At 47.4% G+C, this 23,058-nt stretch overlaps 1 protein-coding gene across 1 annotated transcript in view; it reads right to left on the reverse strand.

The window, feature by feature from the left end:
- The window catches only part of LOC140385547 (chloride channel protein C-like), a 209,185-nt gene that overhangs the window by 46,596 nt on the left and 139,531 nt on the right, over positions 1-23,058 (reverse strand). The window contains exon 12 of the mRNA XM_072467798.1: positions 21,304-21,470. Within this exon, the coding sequence (XP_072323899.1) occupies positions 21,304-21,470 (167 nt within the window). The remainder of the gene's footprint in view (positions 1-21,303; positions 21,471-23,058) is intronic.

Below are 23,058 nucleotides of genomic sequence, written 5' to 3' on the forward strand. Positions count from 1 at the left end.
CGTGGGGCCAATGTCCTCGGTGGCATGGCTGTGATTTGCGGCATGAAACCCGTAGGCCTCGTTAAGTGGACCGACCATCTGATACCGGTGATGGCCTCGCTGAGTCAGAGGTTGGGAAGCTCACGGTAATTCCTGCTCACTACCACACTTGGAAACGTTTCCACTATATCGCGCCCGTCCTATTTGTTCTCACACCAGAGGGTCTGAATTTCCTTGCTGCTTATTTGTGTATAAATGATTTGGGGAATTTTGTAAGTGAGGGTAATCAAGCAATAGGGTATTTCTATATCCTATTGTCGGAAGACCTGAAGGTTTTGGTAGTTGGCCCACACTGCTCTCTTAGTGGCTACGAAGGTAACATTGTTTTGCAAATTTAGAGGACAGGATCGTTTCAGGTAGATACAAGGGATCCTTGTACATTCAGCCGAATATCAGTGCTTTCATTGCCATTGGCGGCCTTTACATGAGCAGCACAGCACCTTTAAAATTACAGCAATGCAGCAGAATGAAAGGACCATAGAGTTCCATGTGAGTGCTGTTCCCAAGGGCACACTGCAATCAATGGTACCCACATTGCATTGAAGAACATCCACTCAGCTGTATACTGATGTAAGTTTGAAGGGCTTGTAAGTGGGCACATGCAACAACTTTAAGTCCATTTCTGCAATGTTTATGTTTTAACTGCTGCTGTATGAGCCTTTGCGTCAATTGTTCTCAAATTCCTTTTTCCCACCTACAGCATTGATACTGATCTGTCAATGGGAATCCTTTCTCTTGAGAAAGAAGAGGAGAGCCAAAGAACAGATGACAGACAAGTAAGGCTAAATTAGATTAGATTTGATTTGATTTATTGTCACATGTACCAAAGTACAGTGAAAAGTATTTTTCTGCGGCCAAGGGAACGTACACAGTACATACATAGTAGACAAAAAAGAATAATCAACAGAGAACATTGACAAACAGTGATTGATTACAGTGCGGAACAAGGGGCCAAACAAAGCAAACAAAGCAAATACATGAGCAAGAGCAGCATAGGGCGTCGTGAATAGTATTCTTACAGGGAACAGATCAGTCCGGGGGGAGACGTTGAGGAGTTTTGTAGCTGTGGGGAAGAAGCTGTTCCTATGTCTGGCTATGCCGGTCTTCAGACTTCTGTACCTTCTGCCTGATGGAAGGGTCTGGAAGAAGGCAAAGCCTGGGTGGGAGGGGTCTCTGATAATGTTGTCTGCCTTCCTGAGGCAGCGGGGGTGTATACAGAATCAATGTGGGAGTGGCAACTTGTGTGCTGCGTTGGGCTGAGTTCACCACACTCTGCAGTTTCTTGCGATCTTGGGCCGAACAGTTGCCATACCAGGCTGTGATGCAGCCGGATAGGATGCTCTCTGTGGCACATCTGTAGAAGTTTGTGAGAGTCGATGCAGACGATGCAGTTCCATGTCCAGATCTGCATAAACTGCAAAGATGTATATACCTCACTTTCACTGAAGATTAGTGCCAACGAATTTTGATATTGCCATAAAATGTGTTGCATATTAAGCCGATGACAGGGATATGACAAGGTCTGACTAATGTCACAAGCAGGTGAGGAAGGATATAAATAGTCTCCCTTTTCTGCCGCTCCTTAGCTAATCGTTTCTTGAAATTTAATGAACACACACGCACAACAAACACAACAAACACAACACACACAACGCAGGCACAACAAACACAACACACACAACGCAGGCAAAACAAACACAACACACACACAACAAACACAACAATGCAGACACAACGAACACAACACACACACAACACACAACAAGGACCCCCTAATCGGTCATTTGGGGTGTTGGGAGAATCTGAATGCTGTGGTGGGGGGTCCAAAGATCGGGGCATGTAAAAAAGGTGCCCCAATCTCTTCCTGCACTGACCAGCTCAACTAATGAAGCTAAGTGCAGCCTCGGCGGGGCGTTCCTCACCAAAGCCTGAAATAAAAGTGTCCCGTTTAATAGCCACTAAACACGCCCAAAACGGGACTCTCTTTCTTTCCTGTTAAATCACCCCTGGCGTTTTCTCTGGGATTTCTTTGTCTGCTTCCCACAATCTGATATAAGGAAACAGAGAGTTGATTTTTTTATTGCAAGAGAAAGAGAAAGGCAAGCAGCCTTTTTGCTGCTCTCAGATGTTTCTTCTCCAGACTGCTCCAAACCAAGCAGGGTTTTGTAATAAAATACATTTCAAAATGGTGACCCTGATCACATGATCTCTCTCTCCATAATGATTGAGTATTCCACAGAAGGTAATTGATTATGATTTATGGCTTAGGTGATTGATTTTTAATGTCCAAGCCATCACTTCTGAATGACTCATTCTTTCATGTATGAGGTAGGAAGCAGAATACAAACATCGCGAATGTGGCCATGGTTTCTGTAGACTCTGTTTCCAGCCTAACAGAAATGGAATGTGGCTGTGGTGGCAGTAATTTTAAGTTTCTGTCGGTCTTTGTCATAATCCTTGATATCAGCAGATGTGAAATACCACAGAACGATTGCCTGGATGTGTCTTAGTCGTAATTCACATTGGAAACTTGTACAAACTTGACAAACTTGCGGTTGCAGATATGTCAGGTGACCTCTGGCAGCCATCTTACGTCAGTGTCTTTGTTTTAACAGTTGAAACCTCATTTTTGAAAAGTTCCATATGTGAGTCCAGAAGGGGCTGGTTTAGCACAGTGGGCTAAATAGCTGGCTTGCAAAGCAGAACAATGCCAGCAGCGCGGGTTCAATTCCCATACCGGCCTCCCCGAACAGGCGGCGGAATGTGGCGACTCGGGGCTTTTCACAGTACCTTCATTGAAGCCTACTTCTGATATTAAGCGATTATTATTATTAAGATGAAATTAAAATGTAATAACTGACATCAGTACAACTCAATAACACTAATCGTTATATCAGATGGTTCTTTGGAAGCGCCACAATCATAGTATGTCATGGTTTCAACAGTAATGCATGAAAGAAGGCATGTGGTGATTAATTAAAAAAATGAGTCAAACTGGTTGCATACTTCAACATTTCAGCAATCATTTTCGAAGACTTTGGCACACATATCTTCTGCAGCCTTGTGAAACTTGTTCCATTATCTCCAGATCAGTGTAAAGGCAGAACTCTGCTATGTGCTGAAAGAATACACAGCACAGGGCTGGCATTGTCAGGGGCACAAGGGAGGCTGCAGGCTTGCTCCTGCCCACTTCCCCATCAGCTTTGATTATGGTTGCCAATAAGCTGAAATGCCTCTAGAAGCTATTTTCTGGTCCTCTGGAAGGACCAGACAAGGTACAAGGATGACACCAAAACATTGACTACAATTAGTGCATTACTATACTGACAACATTTAGTAGTGACTTGGTTAAATGCATGAAAATTGTCTGTGATAATTAATCAAAAGCCAGAATTTTAACTTGGACCTGGCAGGGTGTGATTAACAATGGCCTGTCCTGCCAACATGAGGCTTAGGCCATTTTAACTCTTGGCTGTCATTTAAATACACATGGCAGGCTGCCTCCCAATTCAGGCATGAATCGGACAGCCTGTCAGACTCTCACATGCCACTTAAGAGTACACTTTCTGAACAACATTTAAAGAAGAAATGCACTTCTTAAAGTGAGGTTGTATCCCTGTTTGCAGCTATTGCTGGGTAACCTAATTTGGCCGGTCTGGAACAAGGGGTGGCACGGTAGCACAGTGGTTCGCACTGTTGCTTCACAGCGCCAGGGACCTGGGTTTGATTCCCAGCTTGGGTCACTGTCTGTGCGGAGTTTGCACGTTCTCCCCGCGTCTGCGTGGATTTCCTCCGGGTGTTCTGGTTTCCTCCCACAGTCCAACGATTTGCAGGTTAGGTTGATTGGTAATGCTAAATTGCCCCATAGGTACGGTGCTCTTTCAGGGGCCAGTGTCGACTCGATGTGCTGAATGGCCTCCTTCTGCACTGTAAATTCTATGATAAGCCATTCCCTGAACTACAGCATCAGACAGAAAGATACAGAGGGTGAACAAGTTGAGTAGAAGAACTGTCCGCATCTCCTCTCCCAACCTGATTCTCAGAAATTTTTAATTGACAAGGTGAGGGAGGCATATCCTCTTCTTCCTCCTCACTGTCTTAAGCACCAAAAGAGCAAGAGCAGTCCAAGCCTGGACAATGACCTAACGGTCATTGCCAGTAGCACGACATCATACGATGATGGCATGCAGGGTGACTGAATTAGATAGGACGCAAAATTTTGATTTCAAATGGCAGGTCAAGATGCAAGGATAAAGGTGCAATCCACCGGCCACACTGCACCTGAAAAGCAGCGCACTGCTACGCAACATGGCCTGTAAATTACAGGAGAATTACAGGGTGTGGAATATAAGGAAAGTAGGAAGGAACGTAAGCAAGGAGTCAGGAGGGCAAGAAGGGGTCACGAAAAGTAATTGGCAAATAGGGTTAAGGAAAATCCCAAGGCTTTTTACACGTACATAAAAAGCAAGAGGGTAGCCAGGGAAAGGGTTGGCCCACTGAACGATAGGCAAGGGAATCTATGTGTGGAGCCAGAGGAAATGGGCGAGGTACTAAATTAATACTTTGCATCAGTATTCACCAAAGAGAAGAAATTGGTAGATGTTGAGTCTGGAGAAGGGTGTGTAGATAGCCTGGGTCACATTGAGATCCAAAAAGACGAGGTGTTGGGTGTCTTAAAAAATATTAAGGTAGATAAGTCCTCAGGGCCTGATGGGATCTACCCCAGAATACTGAAGGAGGCTGGAGAGGAAATTGCTGAGGCCTTGACAGAAATCTTTGGATCCTCACTGTCTTCAGGTGATGTCCCGGAGGACTGGAGAATAGCCAATGTTGTTCCTCTGTTTAAGAAGGGTAGCAAGGATAATCCAAGGAACTACAGGCCGGTGAGCCTTACTTCAGTGGTAGGGAAATTACTGGAGAGTATTCTTCGAGACAGGATCTACTCCCATTTGGAAGCAAATGGACGTATTAGTGAGAGGCAGCATGGATTTGTGAAGGGGAGGTCGTGTCTCACTAACTTGATAGAGTTTTTCGAGGAGGTCACAAAGAGGATTGATGCAGGTAGGGCAGTGGATGTTGTCTATATGGACTTCAGTAAGGCTTTTGACAAGGTCCCTCATGGTAGACTAGTACAAAAGGTGAAGTCACATGGGATCAGGGGTGAGCTGGCAAGGTGGATACAGAACTGGCTAAGTCATAGAAGGCAGAGAGTAGCAATGGAAGGATGCTTTTCTAATTGGAGGGCTGTGACCAGTGGTGTTCCACAGGGATCAGTGCTGGGACCTTTGCTGTTTGTAGTATATATAAATGATTTGGAGGAAAATGTAACTGGTCTGATGAGTAAGTTTGCAGACGACACAAAGGTTGGTGGAATTGCGGATAGCGATGAGGACTGTCAGAGGATACAGCAGGATTTAGATTGTTTGGAGACTTGGGCGGAGAGATGGCAGATGGAGTTTAATCCGGACAAATGTGAGGTAATGCATTTTGGAAGGTCTAATGCAGGTAGGGAATATACAGTGAATGGTAGAACCCTCAAGAGCATTGAAAGTCAAAGAGATCTAGGAGTACAGGTCCACAGGTCACTGAAAGGGGCAACACAGGTGGAGAAGGTAGTCAAGAAGGCATACGGCATGCTTGCCTTCATTGGCCGGGGCACTGAGTATAAGAATTGGCGAGTCATGTTGCAGCTGTATAGAACCTTAGTTAGGCCACACTTGGAGTATCGTATTCAATTCTGGTCGCCACACTACCAGAAGGATGTGGAGGCTTCAGAGAGGGTGCAGAAGAGATTTACCAGAATGTTGCCTGGTATGGAGGGCATTAGCTATGAGGAGCAGTTGAATAAACTCGGTTTGTTCTCACTGGAACGAAGGAGGTTGAGGGGCGACCTGATAGAGGTCTACAAAATTATGGGGGGCATAGACAGAGTGGACAGTTAGAGGCTTTTCCCCGGGGTAGAGGGGTCAATTACTAGGGGGCATAGGTTTAAGGTGAGAGGGGCAAGGTTTAGAGTAGATGTACGAGGCAAGTTTTTTACGCAGAGGGTAGTGGGTGCCTGGAACTCGCTACCGGAGGAGGTGGTGGAAGCAGGGCCGATAGTGACATTTAAGGGGCATCTTGACAAATACATGAATAGGATGGGAATAGAGGGATACGGACCCAGGAAGTGTAGACGATTGTAGTTTAGTCGGGCAGCATGGTCGGCACGGGCTTGGAGGGCCGAAGGGCCTGTTCCTGTGCTGTATATTTCTTTGTTCTTTGTTCTTTGAGATCCCACTCAAAGGGGTTTATCAGTTGGGTTAAGCTCCTTTACAGAGCCCCGGTGGCGAGTGTAGTGACGAACCGGCGGAGGTCGGAGTACTTTCGGCTGTACCGAGGGACGAGGCAGGGGTGCCCCCTGTCCCCCCTGTTGCTCACATTAGCGATCGAACCATTGGCCATGTCATTGAGGGAGTCTAGCAAATGGAGGGGGGTGGTCCGAGGGGGAGAAGAGTATCGGGTGTCGCTATATGCGGATGATCTGTTGCTGTACGTGGCGGATCCAATGGAGGGGATGGTGGAGGTCATGCAGACTCTAAGGGAGTTTGGGGAGTTTTCGGGCTATAAGCTCAATGTAGGGAAGAGTGAGCTCTTTGTATTACAGGCGGGGGACCAAGAAAGAGGGATAGGGGACCTACCGCTGAGGAGGGCGGAGGGGAGCTTTCGGTATCTGGGGATCCAGATAGCCAGGAGTTGGGGGGCCCTACATAAACTGAATCTGACGAGGTTGGTGGAGCAAACGGAGGAGGATTTTAAAAGATGGGACATGCTCCCGCTCTCGCTGGCGGGTAGAGTGCAATCGGTCAAAATGGTGGTCCTTCCGAGCTTTTTGTTTGTGTTTCAGTGCCTTCCCATCGTGATCACTAAGGCCTTTTTTAAGAGAGTAGGCAGGAGTATTATGGGGTTTGTATGGGCGAATAAGACCCCGTCGGTAAGGAGAGGGTTCCTGGAACGCAGTAGGGACCGAGGAGGGTTGGCACTGCCAAACCTGGGGAGCTACTACTGGGCAGCAAATGTGTCGATGATCCGCAAGTGGGTTATGGAGGGAGAGGGGGCGGCATGGAAGAGGATGGAGATGGCGTCCTGCAAAGGAACGAGTCTGGGGGCGTTGGTGACGGCACCGCTGCCGCTCTCGCCGACAAAGTATACCACGAGCCCGGTGGTGGCGGCAACGCTAAGGATCTGGGGCCAGTGGAGACGGCACAGGGGTGCAATGGGAGCATCGGTGTGGTCCCCGATCAGGGGTAACCATCGGTTTATCCCGGGGAAGATGGATGGGGGGGTTCCAGAGCTGGCATCGGGCGGGGATCAGAAGAATGGGGGACCTGTTCATTGACGGAACGTTTGCGAGCCTCGGGGCACTGGAGGAGAAGTTTGAGTTACCACCGGGAAATGCCTTTAGATATATGCAGGTGAGGGCTTTTGTAAGGCGACAGGTGAGAGAATTCCCGTTGTTCCCGGCACAAGAAATTCAAGACAGAGTGATCTCGGGCGCATGGGTTGGGAGGGTAAGGTGTTGGAAATACACCAGGAGATGAAAGAAGAGGGGGAAGCGCTGGTAGAAGAGTTGAAGGGTAAATGGGAGGAGGAGCTGGGGGAGGAGATCGAGGAAGGTCTGTCGGCGGATGCCCTAGGTAGGGTTAATTCCTCCTCCTCGTGTGCCAGTCTCAGCCTGATACAATTTAAGGTGGTTCACAGAGCTCACCTGACGGGGGCGAGGTTGAGCAGGTTCTTTGGGGTAGAGGACAGATGTGGGAGGTGCTCAGGGAGCCCGGCGAACCATTTCCATATGTTTTGGTCATGCCCGGCACTGGAGGGGTACTGGAGAGGAGTGGCGGGAGCAATATCTCAGGCGGTGAAAGTCCGGGTCAAGCCAAGCTGGGGGCTAGCAATATTCGGAGTAGTGGACAAACCGGGAGTGCAGGAGGCGAAAGAGGCCGACATTCCGGCGAAGGATCTTGCTAATGTGGAAGGAGGCGAAGCCCCCCAGCGTGGAGGCCTGGATAAACGATATGGCCGGGTTCATAAAGTTGGAGAGGATTAAGTTCGCCTTGAGAGGGTCAGCGCAGGGGTTCTACAGGCGGTGGCAACCGTTCCTCGACTATCTCACGGAGCGTTAGAGGAAGGTCGGTCAGCAGCAGCAGCAACCTGGGTGGGGGGTGGGGGGGGAAGTCCGGCGAGGGGGGGAGGGGGGGGAGCTGCCTGGGGGGGTGGATGAGCAAGAGATAACATGAAGAGTCGGGGAAACTGGCACGTACGGGAGAGAGCCAGTGTACAAAGCTATGTAAATATACTATTTTGCCATGTATATATCTTGCTCCGCGCGATTTCTCGTTTCTTTTTTTTGTAACGGGTGGGGGGGGGGTTATTGTTTGTAAGGGAGAAAAATTGTGTTAAAAACTTTAATAAATATATATTTTTTTTTAAAAAGAACCCTTGTAACGACCCTCTCAAGGCGAATTTGACCCTCTCCAATTTAATGAACCCTGCTATATCGCTGATCCAGGATTCCACGCTTGGGGGCCTCGCACCTTTCCACTGAAGGAGAATCCTTCGCCGGGCTGCCAGGGACGCAAAGGCCAGTATTCCAGCCTCTTTCGCTTCCTGCACTCCCGGCTCCTCTGCCACCACAAATATTGCAAGCCCCCAGCCCGGTCTGACCCTGGATCCTACCACCCTCGACACCGTCCTCGCTACGCCCTTCCAAAATTCCTACAGCACTGGGCATGCCAAGAACATATGGGTGTGATTTGCTGGGCTCCCTGAGCACCTAACACACCTGTCCTCACCCCCAAAGAACCGGTTCATCCTTGTCCCGGTCATGTGTGCCCTGTGCAGACCTTAAACTGTATGAGGCTGAGCCTCGCGCACGAAGAGGAAGAATTCACCCTCCCTAGGGCATCTGCCCACGTCCCCTCCTCAATCTCCTCCCCCAACTCCTCCTCCCACTTACCTTTCAACTCCACCACCGAGGCCTCCTCCTCCTCCTGCATCACCTGGTAAGTTTCCGAGATCTTCCCCACTCCCACCCATCCCCCCGAGAGCACCCTGTCCTGTGCTGTGTGTGGCAGTAGCCGCGGGAATTCCATCACCTGCCGTCTGGCAAACGCTCTTACCTGTAAGTACCTGAAGGTGTTCCCTGGGGGGAGCCCGTACTTCTCCTCCAGCTCACCCAAGCTCTTGAACTTCCCGTCCACAAACAGGTCCCCCAACCTTCGTATCCCTGCCCTGTGCCACCCCGAAAACCCTCCACCTGTTCTTCCTGGGGCAAACCGGTGGTTCACCCGTAATGGGGTCCACGCCAAGGCCCCAACATCCCCCCTATGCCGCCTCCACTGCCTCCAAATTTTGAGGGCCGCCACCACCACCGGGCTCATGGTATACCTCCTTGGAGGGAGCGGCAGCCGCGCCGTTGCCAGCGCCCCCAGACTCGTACCCACACAGGACGCCGTCTCCAGCCTCTTCCATGCAGCCCCCTCCCCTTCCATCACCCACTTGCGCACCATTGTCGCATTGGCGGCCCAGTAGTACCCACAGAGGTTGGGCAGCGCCAGCCCCCCCCCTATCTCTACTCCGCTCCTTCTCACCCTCGGAGTCCCTCACGCCCACACAAACCCCATTATACTCCTGTTAACCCGCCTGAAAAAAGCCTTCGGGATAAACACGGGGAGGCACTGGAACAGGAACAAAAACTTTGGGAGCACTGTCATTTTGATTGACTGCACCCTGCCCGCCAAGGACAGTGACAACGCATCCCACCTCTTGAACTCCTCCTCCATTTGCTCCACCAGCCTTGTAAAGTTAAGTCTATGCAGGGCCCCCCAGCTCCTGGCACCTGGACCCCCAAATATCTGAAGCTCCTCTCCGCCCTTTTAAGTGGGAGCTCGCCAATCCCCCTCTCCTGGTCCCCTAGCTGAACTATGAACAGCTCACTCTTCCCCATATTGAGCTTGTACCCCGAAAAGTCCCCGAATTCCCTAAGGATCCTCATTACCTCTGGCATTCCTCCCACCGGGCCCGCCACATACAGCAGCAGGTCGTCCGCATAAAGCGACACCCTATGCTCCTCCCCACCCCGCACCAAATCCCTCCAGTTCCTCGACTCTCTCAGTGCCATAGCCAGGGGTTCAATCGCCAGTGCGAAGAGCAGGGGGGACAGGGGACACCCCTGTCTCGTCCCTCGGTGCAACCGAAAGTACTCGGACCTCCTCCTATTTGTGGCCACACTCGCCACCGGGACATCATACAACAGCCTAACCCACCTGACAAGCCACTCCCCAAACCCGAACCTCTTCAGCACCTCCCACAGGTACCCCCACTCTACCCTATCGAAGGCTTTCTCAGCGTCCATCGCCACCACTATCTCCGCCTCCCCCTCCCTCGCCGGCATCATGATAACATTCAAAAGCCTCCGCACATTCGCGTTCAACTGTCTCCCCTTCACAAACCCCGTCTGGTCTTCGTGGATGATCTGCGGCACACAATCCTCAATCCTCGTGGCTAAGACTTTCACCAGCACCTTGGCATCTACATTTAGCAAGGAAATCGGTCTGTAAGACTCATATTGTAGAGGACCCTTTTCCCGCTTCAGGATCAAGGAGATCAGTGCCCGGGACATCGTCAGGGGTAAAGCCCCCCCCTCCCTTGCCTCATTAAAGGTCCTAACGAACAGCGGGCCCAACAGGTCCATATATTTTTTATAGAACTCGACCGGGAAATCGTCCGGCCCCGGTGCCTTCCCCGTCTGCATGCTTCCTATCCCTCTGATCAGCTCAATCGGGGCCGCCAGTCCTGCCCCCAGTCTCTCTTCCACCTTTGGAAACCTGAATTGGTCTAGGAAGCGGCCCATCCCTCCCTCCTCCCGTGGGGGCTCGGATCGGTACAATTCCTCGTAGAAGTCCCTGAAGACCCCATTGATGCCAACTCCACTCCGCACCACACTCCCTCCCCTGTCCTTAACTCCCCCGATCTCCCTAGCTGCATCCCGCTTCCGAAGCTGATGCGCCAGCATCCGGCTTGCCTTTTCCCCATACTCGTAGACCGCACCCTGGGCCTTCCTCCACTGCACCTCCGCCTTCCTGGTGGTCACCAGGTCGAATTCGGCCTGGAGGCTGCGCCGCTTCCTCAACAATCCTTCCTCAGGCTCTTCCGCATACCTCCTGTCTACCCTCACCATCTCCCCCACCAGCCTCTCCCTCTCACCCCGCTCCCTCCGCTCCTTGTGGGCCCTAATGGAGATCAGCTCTCCCCTCACCACCGCCTTCAGTGCCTCCCATACCATCCCCACTCGGACCCCCCTGTTGTCATTGGTCTCCAAGTACCTCTCTATACTTCCTCGGACCCGCTCGCTCACCTCCTCGTCCGCCAACAGCCCCACCTCCAAGCGCCACAGCGGGCGCTGGTCCCTCTCCTTCCCCATCTCCAAGTCCACCCAATGCGGGGCGTGGTCTGAAATGGCTATTGCCGAATACTCGGTATCCTCTACTCTCGCTATCAGCGCCCTACTCAAAATGAAAAAGTCGATTCGAGAATAAGCCTCATGGACATGTGAGAAGAATGAAAATTCCCTCGCCCCCGGCCTTGCAAATCTCCAAGGGTCCACACCTCCCATTTGGTCCATAAATCCCCTCAGCACTCTAGCCGCCGCCGGCTTCCTACCCGTCCTTGACCTGGAGCGATCCAGTGCCGGATCCAACACCGTGTTAAAGTCTCCCCCCATTATCAGGCCCCCTCACTTTAACTTTTAATTGTACTCACATGGGAACCAGCAAAAAAAAAGCAAGAGCGTGGAGGTGCCGCTCACTACTACGTATTCCTACCCTGAATTGATATTTCTTAAAACAGAGTTAAATTCTTGATTAAGAAGGGCGTGAAAGGCTATCGGGGGGAGGCAGGAATATGTTGTTGGCTTGACAATAAGTCATGATCTTATTGAATGGCAGGGCCGAGTGGCCTACTCCTGCTCCACTTTGGATATTCATGTGACACACTTATCGGACCATCTGCACACAAATTGTTCTTCATAAAACACAGACATTTTATGAAAATTATTATGAAAGTTGAATCATAAATTCCACGAAGGCAGATTCCAGTGACTGGCGAATTGCCTTGAAAAGGATAGGTTGGGTGGGAGCGGCAGTGGCAAATAAGGAATAACAATCAAACTTTACACTGTTGGCAAGGCTGGGAACCTCACCCACCTGGATTGGGAATCCAGGAATCCTGTCCGACAATTAATTTTAAATGATCGGAAAATCATGCATCAAAAGTTTCTGATACGCAGTTCTGGTGGGTGCAGCTCTCTCAAAGAGCCTTAAACAGCCTGAGTTCGGAGATAATGTGCAGTGTCAATTACTATTGCAATTTCAAGGCAGTGTAGGTATCAATGTGGCCTAAAGCATTTCCCGCATTAACTTTTACAGTTGTAAAACTTAAATATTTGCTGTTTATGGACAACATATTTCTACTGTATCTGTGCATTGAACAATTTGTACAGGAGAACTATGACTACTTGGGATGCAGCCATAATTAAATACTGGCAAGTAGGGAGAAACTATTGGAGCCAAAATGGAAAATAATAACGTCTGGTACTTTTGACAAATTTGATGCAGAAATAAATTATTCCATTGTACTCGTCAAGCAATCTTTCATAGTGCTCTAATTTTCCCTGCCATTATGCTCCATACATGTCATTTATTATTAATGTGTTTTTATAGGGCAAGATTCTTCGGCCTCCGAGTGACCTGTTTCTCAGGACTTCCCATTGAATCCATCCCACAACGCCAGGAAATCTGCAACAGGGTTGCGCCATCAGCAGGACCGGAAGATCCCGCCTGCCTGAACAACCGGAAGATCTCACCCATAATGTGTGGAGTGAAAGCTGTGTTGCACCAGCTGTTACGAGAGGGAGCTATAAGGAAATTGGGTCCTGAAATTAGACCCCAATGCAGCAGGAAATATCGGGGTCAAACAGACTGAAGGGCAAAACTACCTGATTGCATAGAGTCAGAAGGATATGCCCACACCCGGCATAAGTTACATTGTCCCATTCAGACTTAAATTTGTTAGTGGGAAGACGCAGGATTGCCCTGCTCAGCAAAGGTGAGTCACTCAAGATCCATTGCCTTCGGGACATTTCTATCTGACCAGCTATTATCACATTACAGAGTTGTAGTCCTCTTTTTCTGTTAATGGGAGGTTAGTTGCATATCAATTGCATGACTCTGTTCTTTTGTGTGAGGGGCGATGGGCCGAGTGGCCTAATGTGCTCCTATGTCTTGCTTTTATGGGCTGGGTGGAGCTTAGAGAGAGAGAGAGAGAGATAGAAAATCCTGTTTTGAACAGGTACAAGGAGAAGGTCATGGAAGACACCACCGAGGCAGGTTTCGGAAAAAGGGTTCAGAACGAATGTTCCCTACCAGAAGAAAAATTGCTTAGTAAATACAAGTATTGCTTTTGTCTGACTGTGAAAGTGGCAGGTGAGCTGCATGGTCTGTTACAATGTTGTTTAATGGGAACTAGTGTATTAAGGTTAAGACGTTGCATGTAATCTGCTATTGTTAGGGTTGAAGTTTAAAAGTTTGGATATAGGTTTCTTTCCTTTTAATAAAGTTTGTTTGTAAAATAAACAAGCCCTATTTTTATATTGTCCTGAAACAAATTGATTTTTCCATACCGTCTTAAAACTTTAAAAAGTTAAGGTCTTGGTCCAGTCACTTAGCCACAGTTGTGAGCTGACCAGGCATCCGTTACAAATCCCAGGATAATTGAACTGCTAAATTCAACCCCACAAAAATCAAATGAGTCTGTAGATCAAGAGAATCATAACCAATACTTCATCCCCTGAGGCAAAGTCCTTCTGGAACTCAAAACTGTCATTAGTGCCCTCTCCTGAAAATCCGCCCATGTACCTTCCATTCACTACCCTATCTGCTATCTTCCTTTCTTCGCGAGTTGTTGTACGTTTTGTCACCTCACAGTCTGTGCATCATTGCTCTTGCAGTTCCCAGTTCAAATCTCATTGGTTCAGTTTCTGCCTTTTACAAAACACTGTTCCTTTGTGTTCCACACTAGTACATCCTTTATGACTGTGATCTTGATTCACTAGTCCTCCTCATCTTCTTCTATCCTCTTCACAGCTTTATACATTGTGAGCACACCATCCTCCTTCAAAACCTCCCAGCTGCTTCGTAACAGGTGTCAACACAAGAACAACTTGTAGCACAACCTGCCCTTCCCAACTGGTCTCCACTCATCTGTACAGTCCTATTTCATCGAGGACAAGATCCCAAATGCAACAACACTCAAGAATGATAATCCCAAGATCATTGTGAGCAATTGAAGAAAGCTCCAGACAAGATTAACATTGCTAGACCTGGGCATACCAGCAGGTTACCTCTATGTGATAGAGACTCACATATTCCTCAGTTCTACACACTTATGTATTGTTAACTAAACATGAACATATAGGCCTGTATTCTCCGGTCCCCCAGCCGCGTGTTTCTCAGCAGTGCATTATTCGCTGGCGGCTTGTCAATGAGAATTCCCATTGAAGCCACCGCACGCCACCGGGAAACCCACAGGCAGGGATGCGCTGCCAGTGGGAACAGAGGATCCCAACAGCAGGAGAATTCCGACCATATTGTAAATAGCTGAAGTATCGGAGGGGGAAAGGTATCTTTAAAAGGGGGATGTTGTAATATGTCTTTCAGGGATAGTGAATGTCTTCAGTAGAAGGCAAGTTTGTCATTTAATCCAGCCTCAGTTTCATTTGGGCCTGTGAGCGGAACACAGCACACACAGCTCTGTTGCTGATGCCTTTAAACTTTCTACCCATATATATCTATTCTCATGTGCCTAGTTTAAATAAACGAACCCACAAAATGGTAACACAATTCCTGATGAATGATTTACTTGCACATTCCCACTCCTTTCAAATCCCATTTTGGTTGCATTTGTATTTTTTGATTTCTAATCCTTTATGTAGATTATGATTGTAATGGAGTATACAGGAAGATGCCTACCAACAAGTTCAAGATTGGAGATGGGTACTAGGATCAGACAGAGACAAGCTATCAGTGAGCTGATGTAACACATGATAAAATAGGAGCAACTATGGTTCCCAGACAGAAGGAGTGGGAGTAAAGGTTAAGGTTTGTTGCATGGAATCAAATGATACCTGCAAGGAACTTGCAGCCTGTAAATCCTGGGGGTATTTCAGCAAGGGATAGGTTAATAGGACAAGTACCTGGAAGAATTCCGAGCAGTCTTGAGGGTGGGATCCTTCAAACAGGGTTTCCAACATTTAGAGACTCTGTTTGAAATTTCCCACCCTCAAAGCTCCTCAAAATTCTTCCAGGTTCTTCTCCCATTAACTGGAGTTGAGGATTGGAAGCATTTGGGAAGGAGCATCTGAGCCAGAGAAACAAAGAGGAACTTTGCTTGATATTTGGATTTTATGGGCACTCAGAAAGAAGCTGGAGCCAGTAACAAATTTTTGGTGAAGGCAGTATTCTGGGGACAGGGTGGGGGGCAGTGTTGGGGAGGAGGGGGTTAGAGTAGGAAGAATATTTGGTGGGAGGAGAGAGGTCAGTGAGCAGTCAAGGCAATGAGAACTTTGTTGTTCTGTCAGCAAGGTTTGCAGCCAATTTGGGCAAAACATGGTTCCACACAAAGCAATGGATGAGTGAATAGCTAGTCTATTTTTCGAGGTGTTGGCTGAGGGACAAATCTTGATCAGGACACGAGGAGATCCTTTTGCCCTTCTTTGAGCATTACCTGGGGTATATTAGATCTATCTGTGTCAGCAGACAGAATCTCAGTTTAATGTCTCATTCACTCAATATTACACTGAAGTTTCAGCCTAGATCATGGACTCAGAGCCTACTATCAACTGAGTCAATGATGATTGACTGTGTTTTTGCAATTTTACAATATAGACTGGAAGTGGGTAATGACTTGGAAAATACACTCTCAAACACCAACTTCATGGAGAAAAATCCACATTAGTGCGAATCTAAATAATAAAAAGACTGCCTTCGACTTTTGGGAGAAGGTTAATTTTCAATCTATTTTGCACTCACACCAAAATCAGACAATGGAGAATTTATTAGTTGATGAGTTACGAGGAACTAGCTCCCAGATGCATTTCTTTTTGGATTCACACCACTCATAATTCCACAGGTTTGAATCCAGTGTAAAACTAAATAGGGCAGTGTGCAGACAGGGAGCAATTTCAGATTGGTAGCTATGGTATCCATTTGCAGTTGTCTTGTTTGTCCAGGCAGCAACCCAGCTGGCATGAACCTTTGTTGTTTCAGAGTAGATTTGACATCCACAGTGATTTCTGAAGGAAACATTTCAGATGGATTTCCTTGTCATTTTCTTTTCCATTGGCAGTTCTGTCTTACTCTTTTGCCTTTAGATCTTTTCTTTCACTTCAGCTGATGCTTTTCTCAAATACCCATCTGCTCAAATTCACCAGCACATTCTCCAGTTCGCTAGATCAATAAAGTGCCTCCTATTATTGAGAATAGCTGCATTAGAAACAGATATATCTTTCCCAGAGCTCAGATGAATTCAAATGCCCTGATTTCCTAAAGACAACTGAGCTTCTCTTGCTTATGGTGTAGAGAACCCTTTTATTTCAATGTGCAAAGTGATTTGCAAGACGGAGTAAGCCAACAGCTGGGGTCTGCAATTTATCTGCTAGCAGTTGCCGAGAGCACCAAGGTTGTCAGCGTCATGTGGACAATTGTGATGGCACCAAGGGTTTCCTCCTTTAGTGTTGTTGGAGATTTTAGCCTGCATTGAAGACACCACAAAGAGCACTGTCATGCTAATCTCTGGTCATCCAGCCAGGGTTACATTGTATCTAAAAGGAAAGATCTACACCACAGATAGAGATTTCCTTCCATCATTCTGGTGGATTTGGGGCAGGTGGTTGAGGAAGATTTGGTGGGACAATGAGATGTTCAGCTATTTCCCAGCATCTAACTCAAATCCTGTCATCTCCCGCTGAATCATCGAATTATTGAATTTACAGTGCAGAAGCAGGCCATTCGGCCCATCAAGTCAGCACCGGCCCTTGGAAAGAGCACCTACTTAAGCCCACCCTCCACCCTATCCTCGTAACCCAGTAACCCCACCTAACATTTTTTTGACACTAAGGGCAATTTGGAATGGCCAATCCACCTAACCTGCACATCTTTGGACTGTGGGAGGAAACCAGAGCACCCGGAGGAAACCCACACAGACACGGGGTGACCCAAGCCAGGAATCGAACCCAGGTCCCTGATACTGTGAAGCAACAGTGCTAACCACTGTGCTACCGAGCCGCCAGTGGATGTGACATTGGGCATGTCTGCCTGAATATGTATCACAATGAGATGCATTATAATGAAATGCAAAATATGTGAATACACCTTCTAATCTATAACCCTTCATTTGTGTCTCAATTTGCCAATTGCCAGTAAGTCCCATCAAAAAAGGAGGTAATGGCACTTCAGTGGGCAACCAGACCCAGGGCACCATATTGTTACAGCGGCCAACCAAAGGCCACTGCTGGAGGACCAGCAACTCAGCAGTCTCACCAGTGCCACTGCCAGTTCTGGCCATTGCTATGCTGTAGCTCTAGATAGAGGGCACCTCATTGATCGGGTTCCCTTGAGGAGACTTGAGATAGGTTGAGGGAAGCTGGGTGCAGTCAGAAGAGCCCTGGAGATCGGGGATGGGGGTGGGGGGAGGTTATCCTGAAGCACTGGGTGCTGTTTCCACGAGGGCAGCAAATGGAGGGCCACTCGGGAGTAACCTAGGAAGATACAGGTTTCATTGGGCTGTTACCCCATTCAGTGGTGGGCCCTCCTGATGCCAGCAAAACAGAGGTGCAAAGTCATCCTTAATTTGTCACAGGACTCAGTTGGTCTCTTGGCAGACACCCAAATTGCCATCTTTCCCACCTGGTGTGAAGATATCAGACTCGCCTCCTGCTGCCTTTCCCTGACATCTTTCCGGACCTCCCACCCCCAGCTCATCGTCAAAGGGTCTGTAAAATTCAGCACACCTATGTTGTCATGATAAACGCCAAGCATTTCTGGAAACCAGCCTGCAAACTGAGGAGAAATAATATAGCTGCCTTTTTTTTAATTTGTTCATGTTATACGGGCATCACTGGCCCATATCCTCCTGATGGCAGGACCCAGCATGCAAATGCAAAAGAGAAGGCTGAAGCATTTTCAATCATTTTATCCAGACATGTTAGGTGGATGATACAGCTTGCCCACCTCCTGAGATTCCCACCATCACAGGTGCCAGTCTTTAGCTAATTCCATCACTCCGTGTGATATCGCAAAACAGCTGAGTGAGTTGGATAGAGCAAAACCTATGGGTTTCAACAATATCCTGTCTGTAGGGTTTCTGTTCTAGACTTACCTGCACGTTCTTGCCAAGCTGCTCTATTGCTGCTACAACACTGGCAGCCACCCAATGATTTTGAAAACTCAGGTATAACCTGTGCATGAAAAGGACAAATCCATTCCAGCCAATTACCAGCCCATCAGTGTACTGTCAGTCATTAGTAAAATGGTGAATAAAGGATCATCCACAGTGCTATCAAGAGGCACTTGTTTACCAATAACCAGCTCACTCATACCATTTTGGGTACTGGCAGGACCACTCGACTCCAGAACTCATTACAGTCCTGGTCCATGTCATGATATGCAGATATGCAGATAATGATGCACAGACAGGCAGCTAATGAACACAGAGAACAGGACATGACCAATGACCAGGCAGGACACTCAGGGGTAGTATCTCGCTATAAAGGCAGGAGGCACTCATGCTCCGCCTCTTTCCACTGATGAATGTGGTGATATGCATCGCTGTAAATACACAAGGGGTTAATGTAAATACAAGTGACCCTGAAATGACTCCGGACAGGGAGCAAGAAGAAACCTCAGCTGACTCAAGTGAACCTGCAATGACTCCGGACGGGACACTCAAGGAAACAGCAGATGCCACAAAGCACGCTGACACGAGTAACTGTGTGACGGACTCGTATTATCCACAGAGTGTAGTCCTTGAGCGCAGCAAACACAACAACAGAACCATCCAACACAACAACAACATCAAAGACAATAGCAAGAAGCATACCAAAGGCAACAACGTTGACAACAAGCACGACAAAAACAACACCAACGGAACTACGACTGGTACGACATGGTACAACTCTGCAAATGAGGGACATTGTTACTGCTTAGCTCAGTACAATGACATACCATGGCAGGATGATGCATTTTACCAATTCACGTTTGCTGCACTACCAACAGGCAACATGGCTTTCAGGACAGATTGCATGCATCTCTACCACAAGCATCGGAAGAAAAAAAGACTCCACATCAGACAACAAAGTGATTTGACCACATTTTGGTTCCTTACGCACAGAGACACTGATGGCGTTCACAAGGACATGCCACCATCAAAATCACCAACTCACCAACCAAACAAGAAAGACACTCGACCATAATAATTAATGGATTTTGGACTCATGTATACGATTTTGACTTATTGTTTAATGATCACTGTTACCATAACTTGTACAGAGCATCACTTATTTACCTGTTTTTGTTCAATTTTCTTGAACACTGTACAGAAAATATGTAACATGAAAAGAGGGGGGATGTGGTGATATGCATCACTGTAAATACACAAGGGGTTAATGTAAATTCATGTAGACTGGATAGACACTAAAGGGAGCACCAGAGACATGACACACAGACAGTTAACCAATGGGACACGACCAATGGTGAGTAAAGGATCATCCACAGTGCAGTAAGATAGGACACGACAGTAAGATAGGACACGACCAATGGGCATTCACTATACTCACAGAGGTGACAGTACCACTGGAGGGCATTACACCAACCCATATAAAAGGACACAGCGCACATGCTCAGTCTCTTTCCAGTGGAGACACTCAGTGAGTACAGATACAAGGTTGATTGAACATCACACCCACCACGTGGATTGTAGCAGACTGGTTCATCAGTCTGAGTAGCTATAGCAGGATTAACAGGAGAGTCGAATCCAAGTAGGAGAATTGTTAACAGTTTAATAAACGTGTTAAAGCTATCTCCAAGTCTGAACCTTCCTTTCTCAGAGTGCACATCAAAGAAGCAGCTTATGCTACGTCAAGAGCATAACAAAACAATGAACATCTACAGAATGCGTCAGGGTGTATGTACAGTATCACACCTCCAGCACGTGGCTAAGAGCTAGTCTGGTTCAGTCAGACAGAGTAACCACACTTAGGTTAGCAGAGAGTCGAACTCATAGAGAACTGTGCTAACTGTGCTACTGGTTCAATAAATCAGATTGAACTAACTTCAAGGTCTGGAGTATGTTTTGGTTAAAGCTGCATCCAGTTGCAGCCTGTGTTATCCCAGAGTACATAACATGGACAAAAGAACTGAATTCCAGAAGTGAGATTTACTTAGAACTATATTACCATTCCTTCATGGTCACTGAATCAAAATCCTGGAACTGCCTACCTGTGAGTGAACCTACACTGCATGGAATGTAGCAGTTCAAGGACACAGCTCACCACCACTTTATCAAGTTGCAATAAATGCTGACAATCTAGCAACACCCGTGAATAATTAAAAATAATTGCACTACCAGAGCCTTATTTAAACATGTTAATGGTTTCCCGCCCTCAGACCATGCATGCCACCATACAAATCTAACTGGCACAGAAACATCAGTTTGGGGTCACATTCCCCATTTTTTAATCATTCAACCCCAGTTGCCTTCTTCCTGCCAATATCAAACACATTGACTTCAATAGAAATAAGCATTGAAATAGATGTAAAATAGGCTGCCAACTTGCTATCACACATTTAACATTGTGGCACCCAGTCAAATTCTACCACAAGTAGTTTGTAGTTTCTCTATTTTATTTACTGTGTGACACCCTATAAATAGATGTAAACAGGGCATAGTGGATAAGAAAAAACATTTACCCCTCATAAGGCATTATTAAATCCAAACTGCTTTCCAATCGTGAATTCAATACTAATAAAATTCCACACTAGTCAGCACTAATCCTCTTTCGTGTGATTTATTTGATTATTTAAACTTGAACATTCAAATGTACTATAAAATAGATTCCTAAATCTATGCTCCAAGGAGATGCTGGGACTGTTGAATAGTTCAGAAGGTACTTACACTTTCTTCTGGTATAAGACACGTGGCTCTGGCTCCAGGAATGGAATACATTTTTGTTTCAGTAAAGAACTGTACAGCGAATGGTTAAACAAGTCTCCAGTCATCCTGGCCACCATGACAGCTACCATTATTGGCATTACCGACTGTACATCATTAGTTAGTTCCACCTATAAGAATATTGGAAAGATCAGGTTTGATTGAACAAGCTCATCATTAGTACAAACAAAATAATAGTTGTGGGTTTAGAAAGCTTTTGTGCTGGATTCTCCACCCCGCGCACCACACTTCTGCCTCGACCCACTGCCGGGATTCTCTATTACGCCTGCCGATCAATGGGGTTTCCCATTGTGGGGCAGCCCCACGCCGTCGGGAAACCTCGGGCAAAATGGAGAATCACACCGGTGGAGAATCCCGCCCTTTATCTTTTAATTTAAAATTGGGTTAAGCAAGAATTTATATAAATGAGAATTTAACAGCTTTTCACCAACTGTTGCGTTCGGGTTGGGGGGAGGTAATTTTTTTTGTGGGCCTCTGAGATTGGGGCGCCATTTTTAAATGGCGCCCCGATCTCTTGCTACAATGGGGAGTTCCGGCGAGCAGAGCTCCCCGTTGTAAAAAATGGGGCTATGTGAGGCCTCGGCTGCACGTTCCCATTTAGGCCCTTTATTCAACACGAGTAGCATTGAATAGCCACGTGTTTCTCAACACTGCGAGTGCCAGGAAACACGTGGCGAAACGTGCTCGCTAGGGGACTTTGTTCCCTTTTGGGAAGATTGCGCCCAATGGCTAATGAATGAATTCAGTGAATTATCCTGGAGCTACTCTAAGTGCGACTATCCTCTTTTACGACTTACTACCAACTGGCGGGTGTCTCGAGTGATATGATAGATCTCTATCACCACCAGCTGGTTGGAGGTTGCATCGCTAATTATACACAGAACTGTGCACAGGTATATCACCAAAATCCCCAAAGCACAAGCCTTGGGGTCACTAGTTCAGTGACATTATCACTATGTCACCATCTCCCCCAAACCAATGGCAAGTAATTCAATGGGCTGGATTCTTCCACCCCGCCTGCCGCAAGAATGTCACAGGTGAGCCGCGGACAATGGAGAAGTCCATTGACCTCGGGTACTGTTCTCCGGCTGCCGGGCAGACACGGCCGGCGAATCCCGCCCATAGTATCATCATATCCCACATTTATACTAACTTTATCTGACTCTGAAATACTGTTACTGGAATAACAAGTCAGTTTCACATCAGTTTTGAGTAAGGAATTGTGATTTAGAGATTTATCATACTCTCCTTCTGAGATAATCAACCTTGACTGATGCAGCTGAATCAACGATGAAAGCAAGTTGTGAATCTCTGGCTTTCATCCTTACTGTGGGAAACTTGAATCATATTTTCAGTCCTTTTCCTCTCATCTTCCTTGTGCTGTTTTCTTTACCCTCTGATCAAATACAACTCTTAATCTTCCTTCTCGATAACATCAATTTCTGTTTCCATGGACTGGATTCTCCAGTTCCCCCAGCCAATTGGTTCTCGCCCGGTGGCTGTTCCCTGGTGGAGGGGTTGGGAGGGTTCTCCGTTCCCACTGCTGTCAATGGGATTTCCCATTGAAGACACTCCACGTTGCCGGGAAACCCACAGGTGGGGGTGCACTGCCAGCGGGAATAGAGGATTCCGGCCCATATCTGTTATATGCACATCCGATCATTTCCAGATTCCTGAACTAGCTTTAGATCCACCTTG

This window comes from Scyliorhinus torazame, chromosome 11 (assembly GCF_047496885.1).
Source record: "Scyliorhinus torazame isolate Kashiwa2021f chromosome 11, sScyTor2.1, whole genome shotgun sequence".
Lineage (NCBI taxonomy): Eukaryota > Metazoa > Chordata > Chondrichthyes > Carcharhiniformes > Scyliorhinidae > Scyliorhinus > Scyliorhinus torazame.